Genomic DNA, 21,286 nt, shown 5'->3' on the forward strand with positions numbered 1-21,286 from the left:
CAAGACAGCAAGAGCAACCAAAATGCTAATTTAAAGAATTGTACTAATATAATAAACACGCCTTGATGAGAATAAATGTTCTTATGGGATGTGCTCATGATTAACAATGAACTCCAGAGCGCTGGGGTACATTTGTTCCATTTGGGAGCGGTAGCGGGATGGAAAAGAGACGGAACATCAAATCCGAACTTCCTGCTGTTACTTTGGATGACGGTCCCGTAACTCAGCTTGAGCCAGGAAAGAGAGAAGAGGATGTGGAAGACGGTCGGAAAGGAGTGTGTGAGGGGCTAAAAGTATACAAGAGACAGGAAGAAGTAGATATACTGTTGAATTAGTCAGATGTGGGAATAGCTTACTGGGGTTTTCTGTAACCTTTTGAAGGCTGCAGATATCAGCAAATAAATCTTAGCTACAGTATGTGTGACTAGGGTACACAACGGCCTTGTCCTTTGAGCTAATGCAAACACAATAAAGCATGATGCAGGAATTATGTATGTTCGTATGTTCTAAAAAGAGACCAGCAAAAGACAACACGTCCAGACTTCTTGAGTAATACAAAAAGCATTAGGTGCCTCTGTACGCTCTAGTACAAGTCTGACCAGTTGTGGAAGGTGTTACAAGTACACTTAAACTTTAAAATATTTCATTTTGAATTGCTCATTAATAGATGGAAGAGGCACACAGGTCTCATTAAGGCGCATGTGCACAATATCCATATGATCCCATGCGCATGGCACAATAATGTAAAAGTAGAAGTACTGCACCTCGATAACCTCAATCAATTAAGGTTTTTGACGCTTTGCACTAGGGAAGGAAGCAAACGCAATCCGGTCTGTCCGTGGCTATTTTCTAGTTGGCCAATTTGAAATCAGACGGCCAATACGTTCACACCGAGCTACCAAAAGATGGAGATGCTGGGAATTGAACCCAGGACCTCATACATGCGAAGCATGCACTCTTCCACTGAGCTACATCCCCATTTGCAGCATATGTGAAACATAGAACAAATTAGGATGACTAATTAGGCTGTCGCACCACGATTTGTGGGACAAAATAGTCAGGGAAAGGGTATTTATTGACATATTTGAACATGCTGCAGAGGGGGGAAACGACAGTAGACAAAAGCAGCAAGTACGAGGGAGAAATGGCTGAATAATGCATCAGAATGTGTGAATTATTTAAAAGCTAGACGAGCGCAAAGATGGGAGCCCCAGTCATTGTTTTTACTTACTTTTTTTTTCATATTGGTCATTTGTATCTCAAGGACATGGGCCATCTCATTTTCGAGGGTCTTAAGTCTGTTGTCCAGTCAGCAGGCTCCTCCTCGGAAAGGTCTTATGTCACCTCGACTTGGGCTGTCACTATCGAATCCTTTTTTTTTTTTTTTTTTTAATTCTCATTTATGAGGAATGGACCGTTATCCTTAAACTGTTGATACTGAGTGTATGGTATAAATTCTGCATACAGAATTTGACACAAACAAATGTAGCCGATGCTAAACAGGTAGCAATCGCGATTAGCATTAGCATGCTAGCGATTATCATTTTAGGTCAAAAAACACTAACTACCATTCAGCTCGTACATCATGTTGTATGTACATTACACATCTAACAGTGTCTTTAAAAAATCACTTACAGATGCTCTTCTGTCGTTTTTGGCAATGTTTTTCCAACACTGCAACAAATGTCCTGACGGTAAACAAGGACAGTGGGCAAACATGGTTCCGGGAGACGCAAATATTCTTTTTTTAATTATTTTTTATTGCCTCGAGGCAACCATTGTGCGTCGACCAATTTTTGTGGTCACCTTAGCTGATTTTTTTCCCCAGCCCAAACCTCAACCGCCTAACACAGAATATTAAAAAAAAAAAAATAGATGCAGGGTGAAAAATGAGCAGAGGTGGTGTGTGGGTTCGGGCGGTTGGGTATTTGAATCCCGTCTGCCTTGACAAGGTCTGCCAGAGTTCACGCTTGGGCTGTCGCTGCCAAAGACAACAGTAAAAATGGAAGTCAGCGATCAGTCATGTGACGGGCAGGTGGGGGGGGGGGGATGAGAGCGACAGCTATCTGATGGACTCCGGCCCAGGAGAAATGAGGGGCAAGGAAAGGACATGTGGCTTGTCTCAACCCAGCTTGATGAAAATAGGACTTGCCCAATGTTTAGTTAAGCTCTCACGGACGATGGACCTCATGAGTGCAGACATATTTATGAGACTAGTGAAACATGGCATTGCATGTATTCGCCGTGCCACCGAACTGCTTTCACTCAGTCAATGAGTCCGTAGGGGAAATACTGTAAGTTCGCAAGATTGCTGTACAGGATCACCGCGGCAGACGCGCCGCCAAAGTCTACCGCTTCGGTTTCAGCTCCCTCCGCTAATCACTTGAGCAGATCCTTCAAACAGAACCGTAGTGTTCACACACAACTGGTGTGTATGACATTTCCAGGAGAGATTTTTCACATCATCCATCTCTGCTTTTAGCCCCCCCCAAACCAAACTGCACTCGCATGTAATGGGGGAGAGAAAAAAATACATTTTTACACGTGCCTGCCTCACAGAGGCAGCTGCCATGTTTTTATGATATAAAAAAATTGAGACAAAGATAAATGATTTCAAAACCTTTTCCACCATCAAAGTAACCTATAGCCGGCAAACCTTAAAAAAAAAACAGATCTTTTCTAAAGGTGAAGTAAAAATAAACAACTGAGATATTGTGCTTTCACAAGTGCGCACACCCTCCTATAACTGCAGATGTGGCTGTGTTCGGAACTGTGTTCAGGGCACAACTGCCACCGTTTAAAGTGCCTCTGATTCATCCCAAATAAAGTTCAGGTGTTCCAGTAGACCTTTCCTGACAATTTCCTGCAGCTCCTCCAATGCTGCTGTCGGCCTCTCTGCAGCCTCCTTGACTGTTTTTCTTCTTCAATTTTGGAGAGACGTCCAGTTCACGGCAGTGACACGGATGTTCCGTATTTTCTCCAATTGATGATGACTGCCTTTATGGATACCTTTGAACAAGGACAGTCCTCTGATGCTGTGGAAGCTCTCTGCGGATCATGGCTTGTGCTGCAGGATGTGACAACAAAAATGCGTGGAAAAGCCTACTCGAACATCTGAACTTTATTTGAGGTTAATCGGGCAATTGAACAGGGGTGTGTAGACTTTTTATGTCCACTGTATGTAATAGATGCTACTTCAAAGATGCCAATAAAATGTCTGACTAAACTAAAAGCTACTCCATCTAAGCGACAAATATGTCAAATACACATACACTGGTCTTCAGTATAACTCAGGCAAGTACCATGTATACTACAGACACCTTATACTTAATCATGTCTGTATACATCTATGGTACTACTAATAGTATAAGCCAAGTGGTACGGTATCAAGGCAGTAAGTTGATTTGGCATGAGGAGCTATCTGTGCTCCAGTCTTTACGTTTTCACCATCTTGTGAAAGGTTTACCTGCTCTTCTTTTATGTCAGCCAATCAGCTCGTTCCCAACCATTGCGCCTTCCTTGATTTTATCCGTCACGTCGGGCAGACGAGATAATGCGCAGCATGTGGTTTGCCGTCAAAAATCCCATGTGTCTGCATCAGGTTGCAATTAAAAAACAATGTTTCCAATGCATGACTAATTCAAAACCATCAGCCAATGAATAATTGATTGCTATTACACACCCATGGTGAAATGCCTCATAATGAATATTGAAATGCTTAGTCAAGTAGTCACATGCATTGTCCATGGAAGAGAGTGTGAGGGTGAAAGGGCGCAGGGGTGAGGCCCTTGTGCCAACTTGGTGGCCACTGGCTTACAATCAACTGGTGACCAGTCCAAGGTGTACCCAAATAAAATGGATGACCAAGGCCTCATCCAAATACAGCAAGCTATTTCAGTGGGAGTGAAGGGCATGCGTGCCACCAATAAGAAGACGACTAACCTACTGTACACAACAATTTCATCACTGAAATAGAGGCTAAAATGCAAATTATGTCTCAATAGGGCCGATCTGGAGACTGTATTCATTGACAACATCCGACTTCAACCTCAGAAGTGGAAAAAAAAAAGGAGCCCGGAAATGTTTATTATACGTTTCCCATGTTGTTTCCACTATGTGATCCAAACCAGTCGCGCCTTTCAGTTGCATACGAGAGGAAAATAACTCGCACAGATGACACAAGACCATAAATAAAAGTCTTTTAGAGGTTCATTTTTATCACAAAGCCCAAGATTATAATAAAAAACACACCACCACAAACCTGGTGGATGCAGTGTAAGAGCAATTGGAGCTGCATCAACAATCATATTATAATACCGATAAGTACAACTGGATTCTACTCCTTTTCGCATAAGGTATAAAGTCTGTGGAGTCAAGGCAAAATGAAGCAAATCTATCCAGGACCCCACTGCTGATGTAGTAAGTAGTTGGCCAACACAAGAGTTTATCTATTGTACTCGAAATGCACTGAAGAAGGCAGTCTGCACAGTACTGACAAGTCAATATAGATGTGTAGCCCATCAACGCCATCTGCTGTCACAGTCCGACATGACAACCTGTTCACAAGAAATTAAAAATTACATTAGAAATGAGAAAATACACTTCCTTAACGTTTTGGCAAAATGAAACAGGAAGAATGATTTGCTTAGATAAAACAATAACCAAGTACTCATTTTTTCCTGACATTTTTTTATTTATTTATTTAGGTTTACATCTAAAGATGCTTCAGCCATCAGATCATACTCCTGTACAGTTTATGAGCTGCATCACTGAACACATTAAGACATCTTTTCATACGTTTTCCATTATTCCCAATGTGTTTTAACCATTAGTTAGTACTTTACACATTATTAAAGACAGTGATTGATTGATTCATTATTAATTTCTCTTAGCAGTTTTAAGGGAAACGTCCTTGAAAGAATACATATATGCACTATAAAAATTCCACACCTGAAGATATGTATAGACAGAAAGTTGCTAACCAGGATGAGACCGATTACGTGCTTCTTAGCTGTAACCTGAAAAAAAGATAAGGTTACCAAGTTTGGCTGAACGTTCAATAAGTGTGAAGTCAGTCCACAGTAAAACCCTCGGGAAGATCCACCACCACAGGGGCGCAATCATCCATGTCTGCGTCGAAATCCCAGGAAAACTTCTTGGTCAGGTGGGCTTTGAACTTCTCCGCTCTCTTGCGGAGCGCTGCGTCCACTCCAGGCCCGCTGGCGAACTGGAAAAAGTCCTGCCGGGAAAAAAATTCAAAGTCACTCTCTAAACTCGGATAAGAAAACAGCACGGAAGCCCGGACCTGCAGTGTGGAGGTGAGGAAGTTGTTTTGAGACACAATGTCCACAAAGAAGTCCGGAGGGATTTCTCCCAGCTGGTGGTAGAGCACGGCGATGAGCCCCAGGTAGAGCTCCTTGTGCTTCTGCATGGCCGCCTCCGCTCGACACAGCAGGCTCAGAAGGCGCTTCCAGTGCTCAAAGCCCTCATACGCGTTTCCCATCAGGAAAATCACAAAGGCAAATTGCAGCTCACCTGGGAAAGCAGTTTTGTTCTTTGTTCAATTCATTAAAATGATAACCTTTTTATAAAGTACCTTTATGTCATCCATTTTGTTATGCCGCTTGTACTCATGAGGGTCACAAATAAATATTCATTTGCATAGACATTCGCCCAAGGACAAAACATTATGCTGGCAATATGAGATTTCACATTTAAAGACAATAACAACAGAATTGTCAAGAGAAATGGCGGTCATCAAATTAGGTGTACTCCCATCAAAATCTTTGTTTGCATTGGACAATAGATATCGTTAGCGATATAGCACAATGGCTCAAGTTATTTTTGAACATTTCCGGAAAACAGGGGGGGGGGGGGGGGGACTAATCCAACAAACAAAAGGAGTCAAGTTGTCTGGATTCAACCTTTGCGGTTTACGACCCGGTGACTGCGAAACCACACACAAAGAAAAAAACATTTTTAGCAAGCACATTGGTCTTTTTTATTTTATTATTTTCTTAGGGTCACCATCCTAATGCTCTATACGATAATATCTGTGACTTTGAGTGTGTGTGGCTTTAAAAGGTTATGTTAGATTGTCTAGTTGTGTGTGATAATGACCTACGGAGGCACTCACCTAACAGGTTCAGAGGCTTCTGCTGGTGGTTCTTGTCGAGCACAGACTCCAGGGCATAGGTGAAGTCCAGGCTGCACTGTGTGATCTGGGCGGGCGTGGCGCCAGGTGGGTAAGTCTTCTCCGGGATGACAGAGAAGCGCAACTGTGTCCCCTCCCTGTGTTTCATCTTGGGGAGCCTGTCCAGCCCCTCCCTCATGGTTTGGCAGGCTGTGTCGTTCCTGGGCTGCTGGGCCCGGTCCTCGGTGTGTCTGAACTCGACCTCGGGGACCACGTCGCTGTAGGCGCGTACTACACCTGAGAGAGGCTGCAAGCTGTTGGCCAACTCCTCACTCAGATGGTCCGTGAGGGACACCCACTTCCTCATCACCTCATAAGGATAAGGTCCGAGGTATGGGTCCAGATCCTGCAGATTCGCTCTGATTCTGCTCACTTCCTCCTCATTCTGGGAGGCAGAAAAGTCCAGATCCTCTTCTTTGGGGTCCCAGTTAGCCAACAGGATGTCTCTAGGTTTGAGACTGAGGAACAGGCCTGTCTTGGGGCCAATTTCCCCTCCACAGCTCGGTGGATTGACAGAGCAGTAGTTGACGAAGTGCAGCCCCGGGGGGATCATCTTAACACCCCGAAAGCGGGGACCAACCTGCCAACTCTTGCAGTCAATGCCAAACTCTGTGCCCTGAGGGACTCCCAGCAGCACCAGGGTGGCCCCCTCCTCAAACAGCCTCCGAGCAACATCAGGATCCATGTCTACACGGCTACTGCTAGCCATTTCTGGAATCGAAATTCGGTGAATGTGATGTATTAAAAAAAAAAAAAAAAAAAAAAAGGCTAAACTCACTCAACCCAATTGTCCAGTATTTGAATAAGTGTGTTCATACTTACGTTTTTTGTTGGGCTTTTTCAAACACAGTTAGCACGACACAAGCAATATGCACAAACATACAACTTGGTAGCAAAATGTAATTTAAGGAAGTAATATTTCTAAAAAGACTGTTAGCGTGAGAAGTGTATGTTTGAATAGTAATTCCCATTTACCTCACTCAAACGTCGATGTTTCCGCTCCGGATGAAACATGGAAACACGGTTTTTGTCCTGCTGTAATTTGACCCCGGGCAGCAACAATTGTTTTTGTAAGACGGTTCCTACTAACAACGCTCAAATTTAGACAACATAAGTGATGCTGATTATTCATTCATTCATTCATTCACCTTCCGTTCTGCTTATCCTCACTAGGATCGCAGGCGTGCTGGAGCCTATTTCAGTTATCTTCGGGCGAAAGGCGGGGTACACCCCGAACTGGTCGCCAGCCAATCGCAGGCCACATAGAAACAAACAACCATTCGCTGTCACATGACAGTAAGGTTTCAAAGACATATATTTTTAAGATAATTTTCTTGGCCAAAAGCAAATATATTTAATAGGAATAATTGCTCACAAAAATGATGTTACAAAAGTAGACAGCTTAAGAAATTTACACACGGAGTATATTCATGATGGCGCTCAAAAAAATAATGCTCAGAATAAAAATGATATCTACAGCTAAGACATTGCATTTTAAATATGCTTTTACAGCCAATATACTGTACGTACATTTATTTATTCACTAAATAAAATTATATCCAGTGGGGGGCGGGGGGGGGGGGAATAATTAGACATGTGATCCTTCAGAATTGTCGTCAGTTTGTCGATATGCTGTGCATATAGACACTCCGGAGTTTCTGCCAACAAGTTATCAGCGCTTTGGTCGCTTTAATGGACCTGATCCTATTTCTCTTCTTTCCTTGAATTTTCTTGACATCTGAACAAGAAACTGCTTTGCCCTGAAATAATGGAGGAAAGACATTATTATTCAACAAAAACGAGAGCTTTAATTCAACTTTCGACACTGTTATTTTACAACCTAAAGGATGTTTTGGGAACCCGGTTAACCCTTTCTTGGTTCTTACATGATGATTTGATGCTTTGTTGTGGTGATGTAATAAAATAAATTCTTATCGTCAATCAACAACCCAAGTGCTTGGCACCTCACCAGGTAACCTGGACTGCAGTTAAGAACAACGAGTTGCTCCATGTTCTCGAGGGGCCGCTCCAGGCCAGAGGGATGCTTGCCACCTCTCTGACAGCGCGTCTGCCGGCTCATTACAAAGATGGAGTGTAGAATACGATGAGCTTGCTATTGAAACAATCACAAAGTAAGGTGATGATCCCCCGCACTTGGTTCATATGCGAATGACAGCAGAAATGAAGTGTAGAATTACAAAGCAAAATTCTATTGGCCCTGTCTGCGGTGATGGGGTAGGCTACTACATACAAAACATACTGTATACCACCCTTTACCTTTCCAGGACAGGGGTCTCTCCCTTTGGATGTATCGCTTGAATCTGTCAAAGTCTACAAACAAAGCAAGACAAACATTTGGACTGATGACACGAAACGTGTTGAGACCGTTGAGCCTGATTACCAGATTCTGTAGCTCCACAAAGATGATGTCACTGTAAGAGGCCAGTATTTCTTGATAGTTACATGTATGTTTTCCACAAGAGGTAGCCAACAGGAGCGCCAGGACACTCTGGAGCAGCTTTGCCGTCTGACACTTTGAGACAGCAAGAGAGAGACGGATGTGCAGGGAAAATAGCAATCCATAGGAACACTCGAAGACCTCGACCTCATGAACAGCTGCAATCTAGCACGTCAACAGCTGATTTTGCATCCCACTTATCATCTTTAGGGTCACGGGTGAGCCGGTGGAGCTTAACCCAGATGACTTCAGTCGAGAGACGGGATAAACCCTGGACTGGTTGCTAACCAATTGCAGGGCACATATGGACAAACAACAATCTAACATATATTTTTCGGGAAGGTGGGAGGAAGCCAGAGTACCCGGAGGAGAAAACCCCCACAAGCTCGTGGAGAGCATGCGACTCCACAGGAAGGCCGCAAGCGAGATTCGAACCCCCAACCTCAGAACTGTGAGGCGGATGTGCGAACCACTTTATTTTATTTGAATAGCACAGGAAACGAACATATGTAATTCATTCGAAAACTTCGTACACAAAATGAAATTGAACCGTTTAGTAACTGCCAACAACGTTGGATGGTCGCTTGTTGCCGGGCAGAATTCATTGGACTCAAACATAACCGCCTCATGGAAAGTTTTTAAAAATTGGCATGTTGCACTCACACCTGGTGGGCTGTTTCAATGATTGTGCTTGAGAGTGACTCCAATGTACTTATGTATAAGTTTTCTCTGGGTATTCCGGCTTCCTCCCACATTACCAAAATATGCACGTTAGGTTAATTGAAGACTGAATTTTCCTTACAATGTGAGTGTGAATGTTGTCTGCAAGTCAATATGTGCCCTACATTTTGGCTGGTGACCAGTTGGCCTACTAGATACTGTACCTTTTGCCCAAGTCAGTACAGGCTCCGGCCCACCCACGACCGATGAGGATAAGTGCAGAAAATTGATGGATGGATGACTTGGAAGGGCTTAAAGTGAGATTGTTTTTTCTTTTTTGCAATCATTTCTGGAAATGATTGCAAAAAAAATGCACTGTTGTGCATTACTTTTTGTAAACATTTAAAAACAAAACAAACAAAAAAACATGTGCAGTCAAGACCAGGATACATTTTGATATTACATTTGACCTGATGTTATACATAGCAAAACAAATTATGTGTAATGACATAACGCGTTATTGATTGCCATTGTCAGGGAAGTGTATAGTGCAGAAACTCTGCCATGTCACTGCGCCAGCAATAAACTAACACAACTGTTTTAACCATACAACCGGTTCCTGTTTGGCTCCAACCCAAGCTAAATGCTCACTCACCATTTATATCTTATTGTACCGCCGGATCCTCAAACGAGCAAAGCCATCGGAAGAGTCAGCATCCAGGTTTGTGGGATCCACCTAAGATCCGGCTAGATATGTTCTATCCAAACCTCCTCCTGCAGTTTCAAGGATGCAAAAAAAAAAAAAAAAAAAAAAAAAAAACAGCAGTTAAGCGTACTTGCCATAACCAAAGTCATACCGGCTCTAATTTCATTCCCCGTCATGAATGGCTTCCCTTTGGCTTTCAACTTAACCCGGTCTTGCCAAGTCAACGAAAACAATGCAATCAATCATAAGTCCTCATCGTGTCATTCACACGGCACGACGCGCAAATCTTGCGCTCATGTCTACAAACACAAAGTTGTGGTCGATTTAACTGGGAGAGCAGCAAGAAGAGGTGGTGCAACTTTTGTTTATTTATTTGTTTATTGCAAAGTATTTTTGAAGTCAAATTACTAAAACAAGACCACGTGACAAGGGATTATATAAAAACTAAAGAAAATGATCCCAACTCCTGGGTTCTACCCCATAAAGTGAGACCAATAGATAGATTTCTCTCTCAACACTGGTGGTAATTTTTTTTCCCAATTTAATTTTGCTGTGTTGTTCTACTGTACACACACTTCCACACAAAGCGTGGGTGTGCTGGATGCTTCACTGCTGCAGAAAGAGTTTTTTTTTACTGTACAACACAAGGAACAAAGACTCATTATTTGCAATGCATTGCAAGTACAATTAGGAACAACTGCAATAATATTCCAGAAGGAGCTGCACACATGGATCAAGACTCAATATCATGCCATCAAGCAGTCACAGTAATAAAAATTGAAGTTTACGTTTTTTTTTATGAAAGCCCAATTTAACAGTTTATCACAACACCAGTTAGTCAATTCACATTGTGTGTGCTGCAAATGGACAAATACAAACAACGAAGCTACGCTGCGTGAGTCCATAGCGACAAGTCCCCTTCCTTCCGTGACTTGACGATGGTTCGCCACGTGAGTTCAACTCCACAGTCTCAGAACGTGTTTTTGATCTTGCTTGCGACTTGTGCAAGAATCTCAGCTGTCTTCTTCTGCCAGTTCAGGACGTGTTTGGACTCGGCGCACCACAGCTCGCCGTGACGTGGTTCAGCATTCTCACAGCGCTTACGCACCTCTCCCTGTTGCTCCTAATGGGTGACAACAACCACATACAGATAAATCATGCCATTATTACAGCTGGGTATCCTCCTCAAAGACAACAAAAAAATAATAATTTATGACAGTCTAGGGATTGAGTGCAAGCGAAAAAGAACCTTACTTCTGTCCCGTGCTGCAGTTCAAACTTGTAGAAGAGAGCCCAGGCATCTCCCAGGTCAGGCTCTATCTTTACTGTGCGGAGGAACCACTCTCTGGCTTTGGTGATCTTCCGCTCACTCCAGAACAACCTAAGAGCATACATTTGAATTGGGAAACCACAACCCATGAGGATTCTTTAATAGAATATATAAAAAGATGGAGTCGCACTTGGCCACAGCAAGCAACACATGCGGATCGTGTTCACACTTCTTCAAAGCATCCACACTCTTCGTCTTCCTCTGTGGCCTGGCCTCCAAAAACACTGCCTCGGCCCACAGGATTCCTTGAACAAAATTAGAATTTTGAAGTACATTAAGAGACTGAATTAAATGCATGGATTCCATCTACATTGGTCACATTCTCACCTGAATTAGGACATTCCTGCAAAGCTTTAGCCATCAGCGTGTTTGCAATGTTCTTCAGTCCGGACCGAAATTCCAATCTGACCGATTCCAACCTGGTTACCAAGAGACACATGAGTGACAAGTACAGTGGTGCCATTAAAAAATAGTTGAATTCATTTCTTGATCACATTTGTACCACAAATCATCTTTCCCCATTAAAATGAATAAAAATGCCATTCATCTGTTCCAGAGACCCCCAAAAAAAGAAAACTGAACTTAAAAAGAAAGAGATTGAAGGTTTTTAAATCACACTTTCTCCTGCAATGCACATTGCGCTGCTCATTCTGGTGTGCGCACCTTGGCCACCAGGGGGCAGTATAAGAGAAGCAGATATACTGTTCATTGAGACGTCTAACTCCTCTCTCGGCGCATCAGTTAGGCACTAATATTAGTCGTTTTTCACAGAGGATAACGATTATATGCCTGTGAGAATTGTTATATTCTCTATATGTGTAACCTGCTGCACCATTTGTGATCGGATAGCAGTTGCTTAACTCATTCACCGCCAGCCTTCCCAGTTAACATGGATATTTGACTTCTAAAGCCGTCAATGGCAGTGAATGTGTTAAATAGTAACAACACTGCCACATAGATGATAATTGTTAGCGCATGTGGCTATGGCGTTTCTCATTGTTTGCTATCTATGTGCTTGTTTCAAATATAGGGTGTAATTCTCTTTGTTTTATGTTTAGTTTGACAGTAACCTTTATCTGAGACTGGAAATAAATAGCTGAAAACCTCTTTTTTTTTTTTTTAAAGAATATATACTAATTACAGTTGATCACCCATACTGCTGCTTTTTGTGCAGTCAGTTGAGTCACCTGCCACGAGCTCATATTATCGTACTACTCGCTTGAAGTCTCGGCGCCCTTTGCACAATGGTCATTGCACATATTGCAATATTAGTCATTCGAAGAGCTAGGACTCTGCATCTTTTCGCACACTTGTAATAAATAAATAAGTACCAGGATTACCAGATAATTAGCAACCCTTTATTGCTCAGTGACTGTTTTTTTGGTCAATGTCTATGTCTCAAAGTGTTCTCTGTCAATTGACTGTCTGTTGTCGTATTAGAGCGGCTGCAATTACCGGAGACAAATTCCCTGTGTGGTTTTTGGACATACTTGGCAAATAAAGATGATTCTGATTCTGATATTTCAAATATTTCAAAGCTAATCGGCAGCTCATGTCTCAAAACCCGGGCCACTCACTGAACAGTGACTGAAGACTTGTGCTTAATATATGTGTCTTTCTCTGTTTTCTATAGTGTACGTTTCCTCACCACAACTCTGGACTCTGGGGATTCTTGAGTCGCGCCTTCTCTAGGATGGCTCTGGCTCTTGTCAGCTGTCCCACTCGCTCTTCCAGACGCGATGTCAGCAGCCACAGGGCCACAGAGTGGGGACACTTCTTCAGCTGCATGAAAATTTGGGACGTTAGCCACTTAAGAGGATGAAATGATAATGACGATGATTTTAACAAGTAGCTCACCCCTTGGTTGTAGGCCTCTCTGGCTTTGTCCATATTGTCACATTGCTCCTCAATCTGCCCTCTCATCATCCAGAGTTTCGGAAAGTCCTCATAGTGTTTCAGGGCCTCTGTGCACAACTCCTGAGCGGCTTCAATGTTCCCTAACACCCACTCCAATTTGACTGACTTCATGAAAACCTTTAAAGACAACACCCATGTCAGACTGAAAATGTGTATAATCAGACAACGTGAACTCCCTTTTAAAATCCAACAAAGTTAATATGCTTGCTGTGAATTGAGTGACACTTTCTGAGTGCTCATTAATGCCACATCATGACTTCATATCTGTAGGAGCGATCAGCACACCCAAAATACAATGAAGACTCAGGTCACCAAACACCATCAAACTAACAGGAGTGGCCCAGATCACCCTGAGTAAAAGTAATAATGGAAGTGCACTCCTGTCAGCGTCTACTGTCAGCTGAAGTTTAGAACTCCACAAGCCCAAACTTGACACACAAGACAAATTATCTTATCAAAAACATAATTTTAAAGTGGTGAGTGACACCCGACACTGCACCTATTCGCGATGCGATGATAGATCAGAATCTTAGTTTGCACTGACACCCATTGGAAAAATTCTAAACACACGGCAGTTTAAAGGTGTTACTTTGTGCACTTCGAAAATAAACTAAAAGGTAGTGTTCACGGAGTAGTTAAAACAGATTTTGGACTAGACATGTGGGTGAGAGACAGGGTAGCTGCAGGTTGAAGTATGAGGAGAAGAGAAGAAAGTGAGGAGGGGAGAGAGAACTCACTCTGGCCGTGGGGGCGCTGCTCCGAGCTTTGGCTAGCAGGCGACGGGCTCTCTCATACTCGTTATTCTCAGACTCCAGCTTGACTGCAGCCAACCAAATCTCCTCACTGTTGGGGTTAGCCTGTGGAAGAGTGTGTAGTGGAGTGTATACAGTGCTCAACAATTAATGACTGCTTACATACCAACAAAATCCAGAATCTAATCCAAACACAGGGGGAAATTTTGAAAATTGTTTGCGTGTTGGAGAAATTGATTTAAAAACATGTTTTTTTTCATAATTCTCTTTTAATAAATAATAGTTTGGAATCTTTTTTTAATTCTTAATATTGTTATTTTTTAGCTCTATTACCTGGAAGGCCAGAGCAAGGATACTTCTGGCAGCAGGCACGTCCTCAGCGAGCCACTTGGATTTGGCTCCCATAAGCCAGAGTACCTCTGCCTTTGGACAATGAGCCACAGCTTTCTGGAGCAGAGTCTCCAGAGACTCCCTGACAGGTACATATAGAAAAACACAGAGCAATATGAACCAAATTATTAATTACAAAAGGTCACCGATGGTGTGAGCTATTGATTACCTGGTTCCATTGTTCTTTTCAAAGTAGGCAGCTCGAAGCCATACACTTTTCTTACTGGGGAACACCTGCAGAGCATGAGCATAGATGGCCCTGGCACATTCCAATGCTCCGTGGGCGACGCACTAGAACACAAAAAAATATGATAACTCGAGGAACTCTGAAAATATCTAATGTTTAACTTGCAGTAGTGCTCATAAATTTAAATAGTCTGAGAGAATTCGTGAAATATTAGAAATGTGGGGGGAAATATGCCCGATGACTGAACGGAGTCATCCCATTATTTTCTATAGCCTATTTTTCTTTGATTGTGCAATTCTGAAATGCCTTAGAGTTTAATTTGAATCCCATTAAAAATAAAATTAATGTGCTCTAACCCGATCATTCGTGTTTTCTTTTAAATACTGTAATTATTAAGTACGCAACTACCAGATATTTTTAGAATCAAGTATTCTACCAATAAGCAATTAATCGGATAAAAAAAATATATTTTACATTGTTAAACACTATAACATGCGTTTGAGGTACAAGTATTATTTTTGTCCACTTGGTTGCCATCCTCACATTGTACTGTAGTGTTTATGAGTCAGTATGGGTTTAAAAGCCATTGGGGGATTGCCTGGTGAGTGACGTAGGCGCAAGGAAATGAGAGTGTATAGTGGGCTGGCTGCTAACTGTTTGTCTGTTTTCTTACCGTTTGTTCAATAAAGCAATCGAAAGTCTACCAGCAAGCTGTGTCTATCCTCGTCCACTTGCGGTAGCATGACAATATGGTCGAACTAGCGATGGTAGGCTATACTAAATGAGCTAACATCGATGTGCTGCCTTGTGTTGGAGAGCGTAGACGTGCGGTATACATTGCATTCCTTTTTTTAAGCATGAAACGATCCCAAGCTTTCTTCGAGGCAGACACTTTGCTTCAACCTTTTTTCATTTAATCGAATCATTTGAGTTATTTAATTAATCGTTGCAGCCCTAGTTACACATCTTATACATTCTGTCTTGGTGTGTAAACCGATGAGCAAAACTGCATATACGCACACTATCGGAGTCCTCCATCCAGGTGTGCTTGCGGTCTTCCTCGTCAATGCCAATCCCGATGACTGCTCTGATTACGGCCTGGCAGGTGGCAACGCTGCCAGCTTTGTCACATTCCTCTGCATCCTGCAAGGAAAGAAATCAGATCAAGGAGGACATCTAATTTAATGAGCTTGAGGCACAAATCTCAATTTGTGTACAATTCTGATGCGCTATCTTGCTTAGCTCCCGTAGCGATTGATATTAATTATCAAATAAAAAGTTTGAATGAGACAGTTACATTACCGTTTGGGCCACGAATGAGCTTGACTGTCACACCGTCACTATTCAAGCCTCAGTTGACAAGACTGCCACCGATTTATTTAAAGACTAACACAAACACACCTGTATCCACTGTTCCCTGTTGATCTCCACCCCGTTGGCACGCAGCGAGGTAATGGCTCTCTCAATGATCTTATCCACCATCTGTGTGTTGCCATTGGCTTCCTCCAACTTTGCGGCAGTGATCCAGATGTGGCGATCTGTGGGGATGTTCTCACGAGCTTTGTTCAGGACTCGTCGGGCGTTCTCATACGTCTCTAGACGAGCCAAAGCCAGCCACAGCTAGATGATGGACAGAAATGCTATAGTACTGATGGGGTTTTTCGCACTGGGGATACTAATGGAACCATGGTTTCGACAAGTACCTCCACACTTGTAGGGCAACACTCCACTGCTCTGCTCAGCATGATTCTGGCGTCCTCCGGCTCTTCCAATTCGACAGCTGTCTTCCACAATCGAACTGACTTGGACACATTCTCCAGGGCTGCATGAACATCAAAAACCATTACAAAAAAACATAATAAAACAAAGTTGGAACATTGGTACATTTAACTTGAGCCTTACCCTTCCTGAGGACTCTTTTTTTTGCTCTGACGTCCGTTTCCAGCTCCGCAGCTCTGATGTAGATTCGGACCGACTGCGGCATGTGCCTGACAGCTTGAGCTACCACAGCTTTGGCCGTGTCACCGGGCTGGAGCCTGGCTGCCTCTAGCCACACATCCTCGCTCTGATGGGCAGAGAGAACAAGCACTTTTTTTCTTAACAGTGATAATACGTTAAAAGTAAAACTAACCCTAGGTAAATGTGACTAAAACCAACTATGATGGTATGACACAACTTTAGACTACCAAAGACAAACTCAATTAAGTACACACCCTGTATGCAGCAGAGGCTAATGGAAGATTTTCTGCTTTTGACAAACAACGCACTTGCAAAAACTCACATACTGTACAAGAACAAAGAGTCACACACAGGTTCAACCAACAAAACACACACAAAAACAATAAAACACACCTAAAACAAAAAATTTTACAAAAATAAAAAAAACTAAACATACACGCATGACAATGCACACAAACACACACACACGCACACACATTTGTGCTTCTGCATACGCGCTCAAGCTCTTTCTTCCCTCACCTTGGGACACATCTCTGTGCCTTTCATGATAAGGTTTCGGGCCACCTGCAGTTTCCCCGTCACTTCTTCCAACCTGGCTGAGGCAATCCAGGCAGGCGGGTGATGAGGGTTAGTCTCCCTCACTGATTTCAGCAGCAGACGAGCCTTTTTAATGTCACTGCACAATACGGAGTGAAAATCCAGCCATGAAGAATTCATCAAATGCTATAGGCACAAATAAACCTCTACCTGATGTCTCCTCCGTGCGTGGGGATCATTGAGTTGAGGTCTGTAAGGTAGCCTTTAGGATCCACCACTGTCTGACCGCTGACCGAGTCAGACACCTGATAAAAGAGAAAGAGACAGACACTTGAGAAACAGAATGATAAAATAATGAGACGACTGTATCCTAGAGCTTCCTTTGTTAGGATTAGTCTTAATTAGGGCTCCAGCTATCAAATATTTGAAGTATTGATTATTCTAATAATCATCCCATTCGTGTCTGTGAATATTCTCATTCATCCAGGTCATTTCACTCTCACGAGTCAGGACATTGAATTAATCACAACTGGACTGTTCTGGTTGTTCGCAGACACCCAGAACAGTCCAGCTGCAATCGTTGCAGCCCCAACACCGCCAAAAAATATATCACAAGATGAAAAATTGAAAATTAGTTGAGGATGCTGTAATAACTACCTGACTGAGTCTCATATCCATGAGTGTGTTCCTGGCCTGACCAATTTTTCTCATGTCCAGGTCTCCCGTGCCAGGCGTCATCAGGCCTGGCGTCATACTTCCTGGGTATGGTGTGTTAAGACCACCAAGCTAAAGGAGAGAAGCGACAATGACAGTTAGTGGGGGTGTCCTACATGGAAAGACTGAAAAATACACCACGTTTCTCAACATGCAGACATACAAAGACCAAAGGCATGAAAAAGGTGACCAAAAAAAAACATTTTGTGGGGGCATGGGGGATCTAGGGGGATCCCCTGAGCCCCCGCAGATAATTTTCTTTTTTTTCCTAACATAAATTAAGCAATCTGGAAGATTCTGAAGAGTACAATAAGGCAAAAAAAACAAAAACATTTTCTTCAAGCAGAAAAACATTTAACAGCGCTCAAGTACATATTGATGTACACATTAAGATTATAACTAAATTTGCCGAATTTCTTTGCTTTCTTGCTTTGGCCTCCAACTTGAGCCATTCACGGAAATGGCCTATTTTGAGTTCAAAAGGGCAAATTTTGCCGAAAGATTTGCATGTATGTATATGAGAGACTGTCATGAACATTTTTCATGACCATGTATTTGCATGTATACCAACCCCTTGCAGAGGGTCCACACTGGTGTGGTTCTCTCCAGTTTGAAGGTGCTTGGAGAAAAAGCTGTCTGGGACAGGAGTGAGTTTCTCATAGCGTGGGTTCCTCTGGCGCTTGTTCCTGGCGTCTCCCACCTCAGGAATGCTAAGCCACTCCTCCTCTGAGACCTCTGCCAATTTCCTCTGTGTGGAGAAGAAGAGAGGAGACAAAAAAAAAAAATCTGATATAGCAAGAAAAAAAGAAGCAGCACATTTCATGAGATGATTAAGTTTGTGATTTGTTTCAATCTGTACCTTCAGATCTGAAAACTGCTGCTGAATTTTGGGTCGCTCCATACGGTATTTCTCAATCTCTTCCTTTTCTCTCAACTCCCTTAAAACACAATAAGATCTCAATCTTAACTTGTCAGATTCAGAAATTATTTGTTCTAAATCTTATAACTGCTGTGTTTTATAATCCACCTTCTTTCTTTGCGTCTTTCATCCATCCTTTTATCCAAAGCTGCATATATAGCATCTGCTTCTTCATCATCCTTCTCGTAAGGTCCACTGGAGAACAAGCTCCCCGCATATCCATTAAACTGGAAGAAAAGTATAAGTTAAAAGTATAAAACAATAGGGGGCGATAGGAAGAGTAGCTGGTTTTGACACAAATACAACAAGGCACCTCATCATAATTGGTGTCATTCAGATCTTCATCGTCATCATCCTGGTTCTTTTTCATTTGGTCCCCAACCGTCCTCTTCCCGGGGGGTGCATGTCGGTCATCCACTGGATCGTTCGCATCACGAGCGGGACCAATATCAGATCGGGTTGTAAAACCAGTAGCCCTGAAGGAAAGCAACGAAGGCAAATGTAATCCTGTACAAGACTAAGACTTTTTCTGGATAAATACAAGCTAAATCGATGTATTATTTTAACAGGTATTTGACCTCGAAGGGGTTAGAAATTAAAGCTGGGAGAAAAATTTTAACTAAACTCACTGCCCATTACAACAGACAGAAAAAGCTACAACTTAAAGCCCATCTTAAGTGTCAATAACTCTTGAGAAGGGCATTATCCAGGTATGTTACGAAATCCATAAAATCGTCCGCAATTTTCTTCCTTTTTTTTTTTAACCCGGAAATAAGGGACGTGAATTTCACGGAGGTCCACCAAAGGTATGCTTTCTTATTGTTTCACGCAAAATAATACTTTTTATTTTTAAATTACATTATTGGGAAATCCCTTTACTCCCTCGTTTTTGAATTTTTCAATTTGGTTGAGATTTTCTTTGGTTCTGACAGAGATAAAACTGTTCTTCGACTTTGGTGTCGAAAATCACACGTTCATAGGATTCGGTGGCGATAGAAAACTACTATATGATTCACTTATTATTTTTGTAAGGTTGAAGTAATTCTGGCGTTCACATTGGTCTCAGCTTGATCATCAAAATGAGATGCTTAGATGGCTCAAGCGGACACCGCTCGAGTTAAACGTCACATTTCTGTCTCAACTCATAAGAAAAATTCGGGCATTTTTCTACCAAAGACTCAAGGTTACAGTCTCACATTTCCTAATGATTTAAATTGATTTCAGGGCAGAGGATTTCGGCACATTTTTGACGTAAAAAGTGGCATAAAATCCTTATCCGAGTCTTATAAACTAGGGTTCATTTTACCCTTGCAACAACTCTTCTATCCAATAACACAGTCAAGTTTGATGGAAAGGTATTTTGAAAATTCAAGTAACATACCCTTCAACAACTGTGCAAAGGGCATTATTTTTATTTGCAGAGTGTCCACAAGTTACCACGTCATATGTTGACAAGGTGGAATAGTTAATGTGTGTGTGAATTTAGCAGCGGTCCAGCAAAAAATAGTGTGTTCTCATTGTTCTGCGCAAGGTATTACTTGTTCTTTTCAAATTAGGTTGTTGGGAAATCCCTTTACCACCTTGTTTTTGAATTTTTTTAAATTCAGTTGAGATTTTCTGTTCTTATGACAAAGATGAAAACGTTCCTCAATTTCGGCGTCAAAAATCACACGGTAATAAGAATTAATGTCTATTCCATCCCTCCCAACGCCATTTTAAAGTTTAACTTGTTCAAAACAATGTGGCCAAATTTCAGCCCTCGTGTAGCAGCCCTGGTGGGACCTGGTCATGTAAACGTCACAGTTTCGTCTCAACATGACGAAACATCCGGCATTTTTTTTTCTCCCAAAGAGTCAAGGTTTCGGACTCACGTTTCCTCATGATTTACCCTGACTTCTGGGCAGAACGTTTTGGCAAATTTCCGACGTAAAAGGTGGCTAATTTTATTCATGTAACACTCCTCTATCCAATGATAGTCTGTTGTGATGTAAATGTATTTTAACAAATTTAAGTAACATTGCTATAGTTAAACGTAAAAGTGATGGTCAAGACACTATTTCGTTCAAGGAAAGTAGAGGTAAAACAGACAAGGTTTATAGTTAGCAAGCTGGCTACAAAGTTAGCTTACCCTCTGCCCAAACCGGGGACGTAACCCAGCGGTGCGGGCATCCCCAGGAAAGGTTTCTTCTTTTTCCCCATCAGCGGGGAGGCGAGAGGAATAACTGGGGGGGCACCGCTTGTCCCCGCTGCTCCGGTGCCCGCTGCATTTGTTTTAGGGACATTTTTGACCGGCTGCTTAACCACACTGGCAGACATCTTTTCGACGATACAACGACGAGCCGGATAATAACACGGGCACTTCCGCCCATCTAAACGTCACAACGTTTGATTTGTAACAGCGCCCCCATTGGGAAAGGAGGCTACGATCTTTATTTTCGCAATCTGAATAAAATAGACGGAACAAAGCTTGTTGATGTATTCAGTTTATTGTATCTAAGCAGACGTTTCATATTCTAAGTGCGACTTTGTATACAAAACATATATTTCATTAGAGATAACAGCGC

The 21,286-nt window shown here is 42.3% G+C and overlaps 2 protein-coding genes and 1 non-coding gene across 5 annotated transcripts; all 3 read right to left on the minus strand.

Moving 5' to 3' along the window:
* Positions 1 to 906: 906 nt before the first annotated feature.
* trnaa-cgc (transfer RNA alanine (anticodon CGC)) lies at positions 907 to 978 on the minus strand. Its single transcript has one exon. It is a non-coding gene; the product is annotated as a tRNA-Ala (tRNA).
* A 3,705-nt stretch (positions 979 to 4,683) lies between these two features.
* Positions 4,684 to 7,418, minus strand: aar2 (AAR2 splicing factor). Of its 3 annotated transcripts, none has more exons than XM_061670249.1 (5): positions 7,342 to 7,418; positions 7,169 to 7,275; positions 6,137 to 6,904; positions 5,306 to 5,535; positions 4,684 to 5,239 (listed from the first exon to the last, which is right to left on the minus strand). In XM_061670249.1, the coding sequence occupies exons 3-5, from the start codon at positions 6,900 to 6,902 to the stop codon at positions 5,072 to 5,074; spliced, it is 1,164 nt and encodes a 387-aa protein (XP_061526233.1). In that variant the 5' UTR covers positions 6,903 to 6,904; positions 7,169 to 7,275; positions 7,342 to 7,418; the 3' UTR covers positions 4,684 to 5,071. The 3 variants fall into 3 exon arrangements, with proteins under 3 accessions (XP_061526233.1, XP_061526240.1, XP_061526223.1); XM_061670256.1 differs by having other exon boundaries at positions 7,169 to 7,278; positions 7,342 to 7,378; XM_061670239.1 differs by having other exon boundaries at positions 7,016 to 7,395.
* A 2,964-nt stretch (positions 7,419 to 10,382) lies between these two features.
* prpf6 (PRP6 pre-mRNA processing factor 6 homolog (S. cerevisiae)) lies at positions 10,383 to 21,053 on the minus strand. Its single transcript, XM_061670285.1, has 21 exons — positions 20,851 to 21,053; positions 19,036 to 19,198; positions 18,831 to 18,949; positions 18,663 to 18,741; positions 18,375 to 18,551; positions 17,747 to 17,875; positions 17,300 to 17,394; positions 17,072 to 17,228; positions 16,496 to 16,658; positions 16,297 to 16,415; positions 15,995 to 16,213; positions 15,614 to 15,736; positions 14,576 to 14,697; positions 14,350 to 14,488; positions 14,002 to 14,121; positions 13,205 to 13,381; positions 12,996 to 13,129; positions 11,675 to 11,766; positions 11,478 to 11,592; positions 11,272 to 11,398; positions 10,383 to 11,140 (listed from the first exon to the last, which is right to left on the minus strand). The coding sequence occupies exons 1-21, from the start codon at positions 21,036 to 21,038 to the stop codon at positions 10,988 to 10,990; spliced, it is 2,910 nt and encodes a 969-aa protein (XP_061526269.1). The 5' UTR covers positions 21,039 to 21,053; the 3' UTR covers positions 10,383 to 10,987.
* Between the last annotated feature and the right edge of the window lie 233 nt (positions 21,054 to 21,286).

Source organism: Phycodurus eques, chromosome 1 (genome assembly GCF_024500275.1).
Source record: "Phycodurus eques isolate BA_2022a chromosome 1, UOR_Pequ_1.1, whole genome shotgun sequence".
NCBI lineage: Eukaryota > Metazoa > Chordata > Actinopteri > Syngnathiformes > Syngnathidae > Phycodurus > Phycodurus eques.

Coding starts and splice junctions, on each gene's coding strand:
- aar2 (XM_061670249.1), bottom strand. CDS start 6,902: ATGGCTAGCAGTAGCCGTGTAGACATGGATCCTGATGTTGCTCGGAGG. Junction 5,536..6,136: donor GAAGCCTCTGAACCTGTTAG/GTGAGTGCCTCC, acceptor CTGCTTTCCCAG/GTGAGCTGCAATTTGCCTTT. Junction 5,240..5,305: donor TCCTCACCTCCACACTGCAG/GTCCGGGCTTCC, acceptor TTTTCCCGGCAG/GACTTTTTCCAGTTCGCCAG.
- prpf6 (XM_061670285.1), bottom strand. CDS start 21,038: ATGTCTGCCAGTGTGGTTAAGCAGCCGGTCAAAAATGTCCCTAAAACA. Junction 16,659..17,071: donor GCACAGAGATGTGTCCCAAG/GTGAGGGAAGAA, acceptor TCTGCCCATCAG/AGCGAGGATGTGTGGCTAGA. Junction 15,737..15,994: donor ACAGGGAACAGTGGATACAG/GTGTGTTTGTGT, acceptor CTTTCCTTGCAG/GATGCAGAGGAATGTGACAA.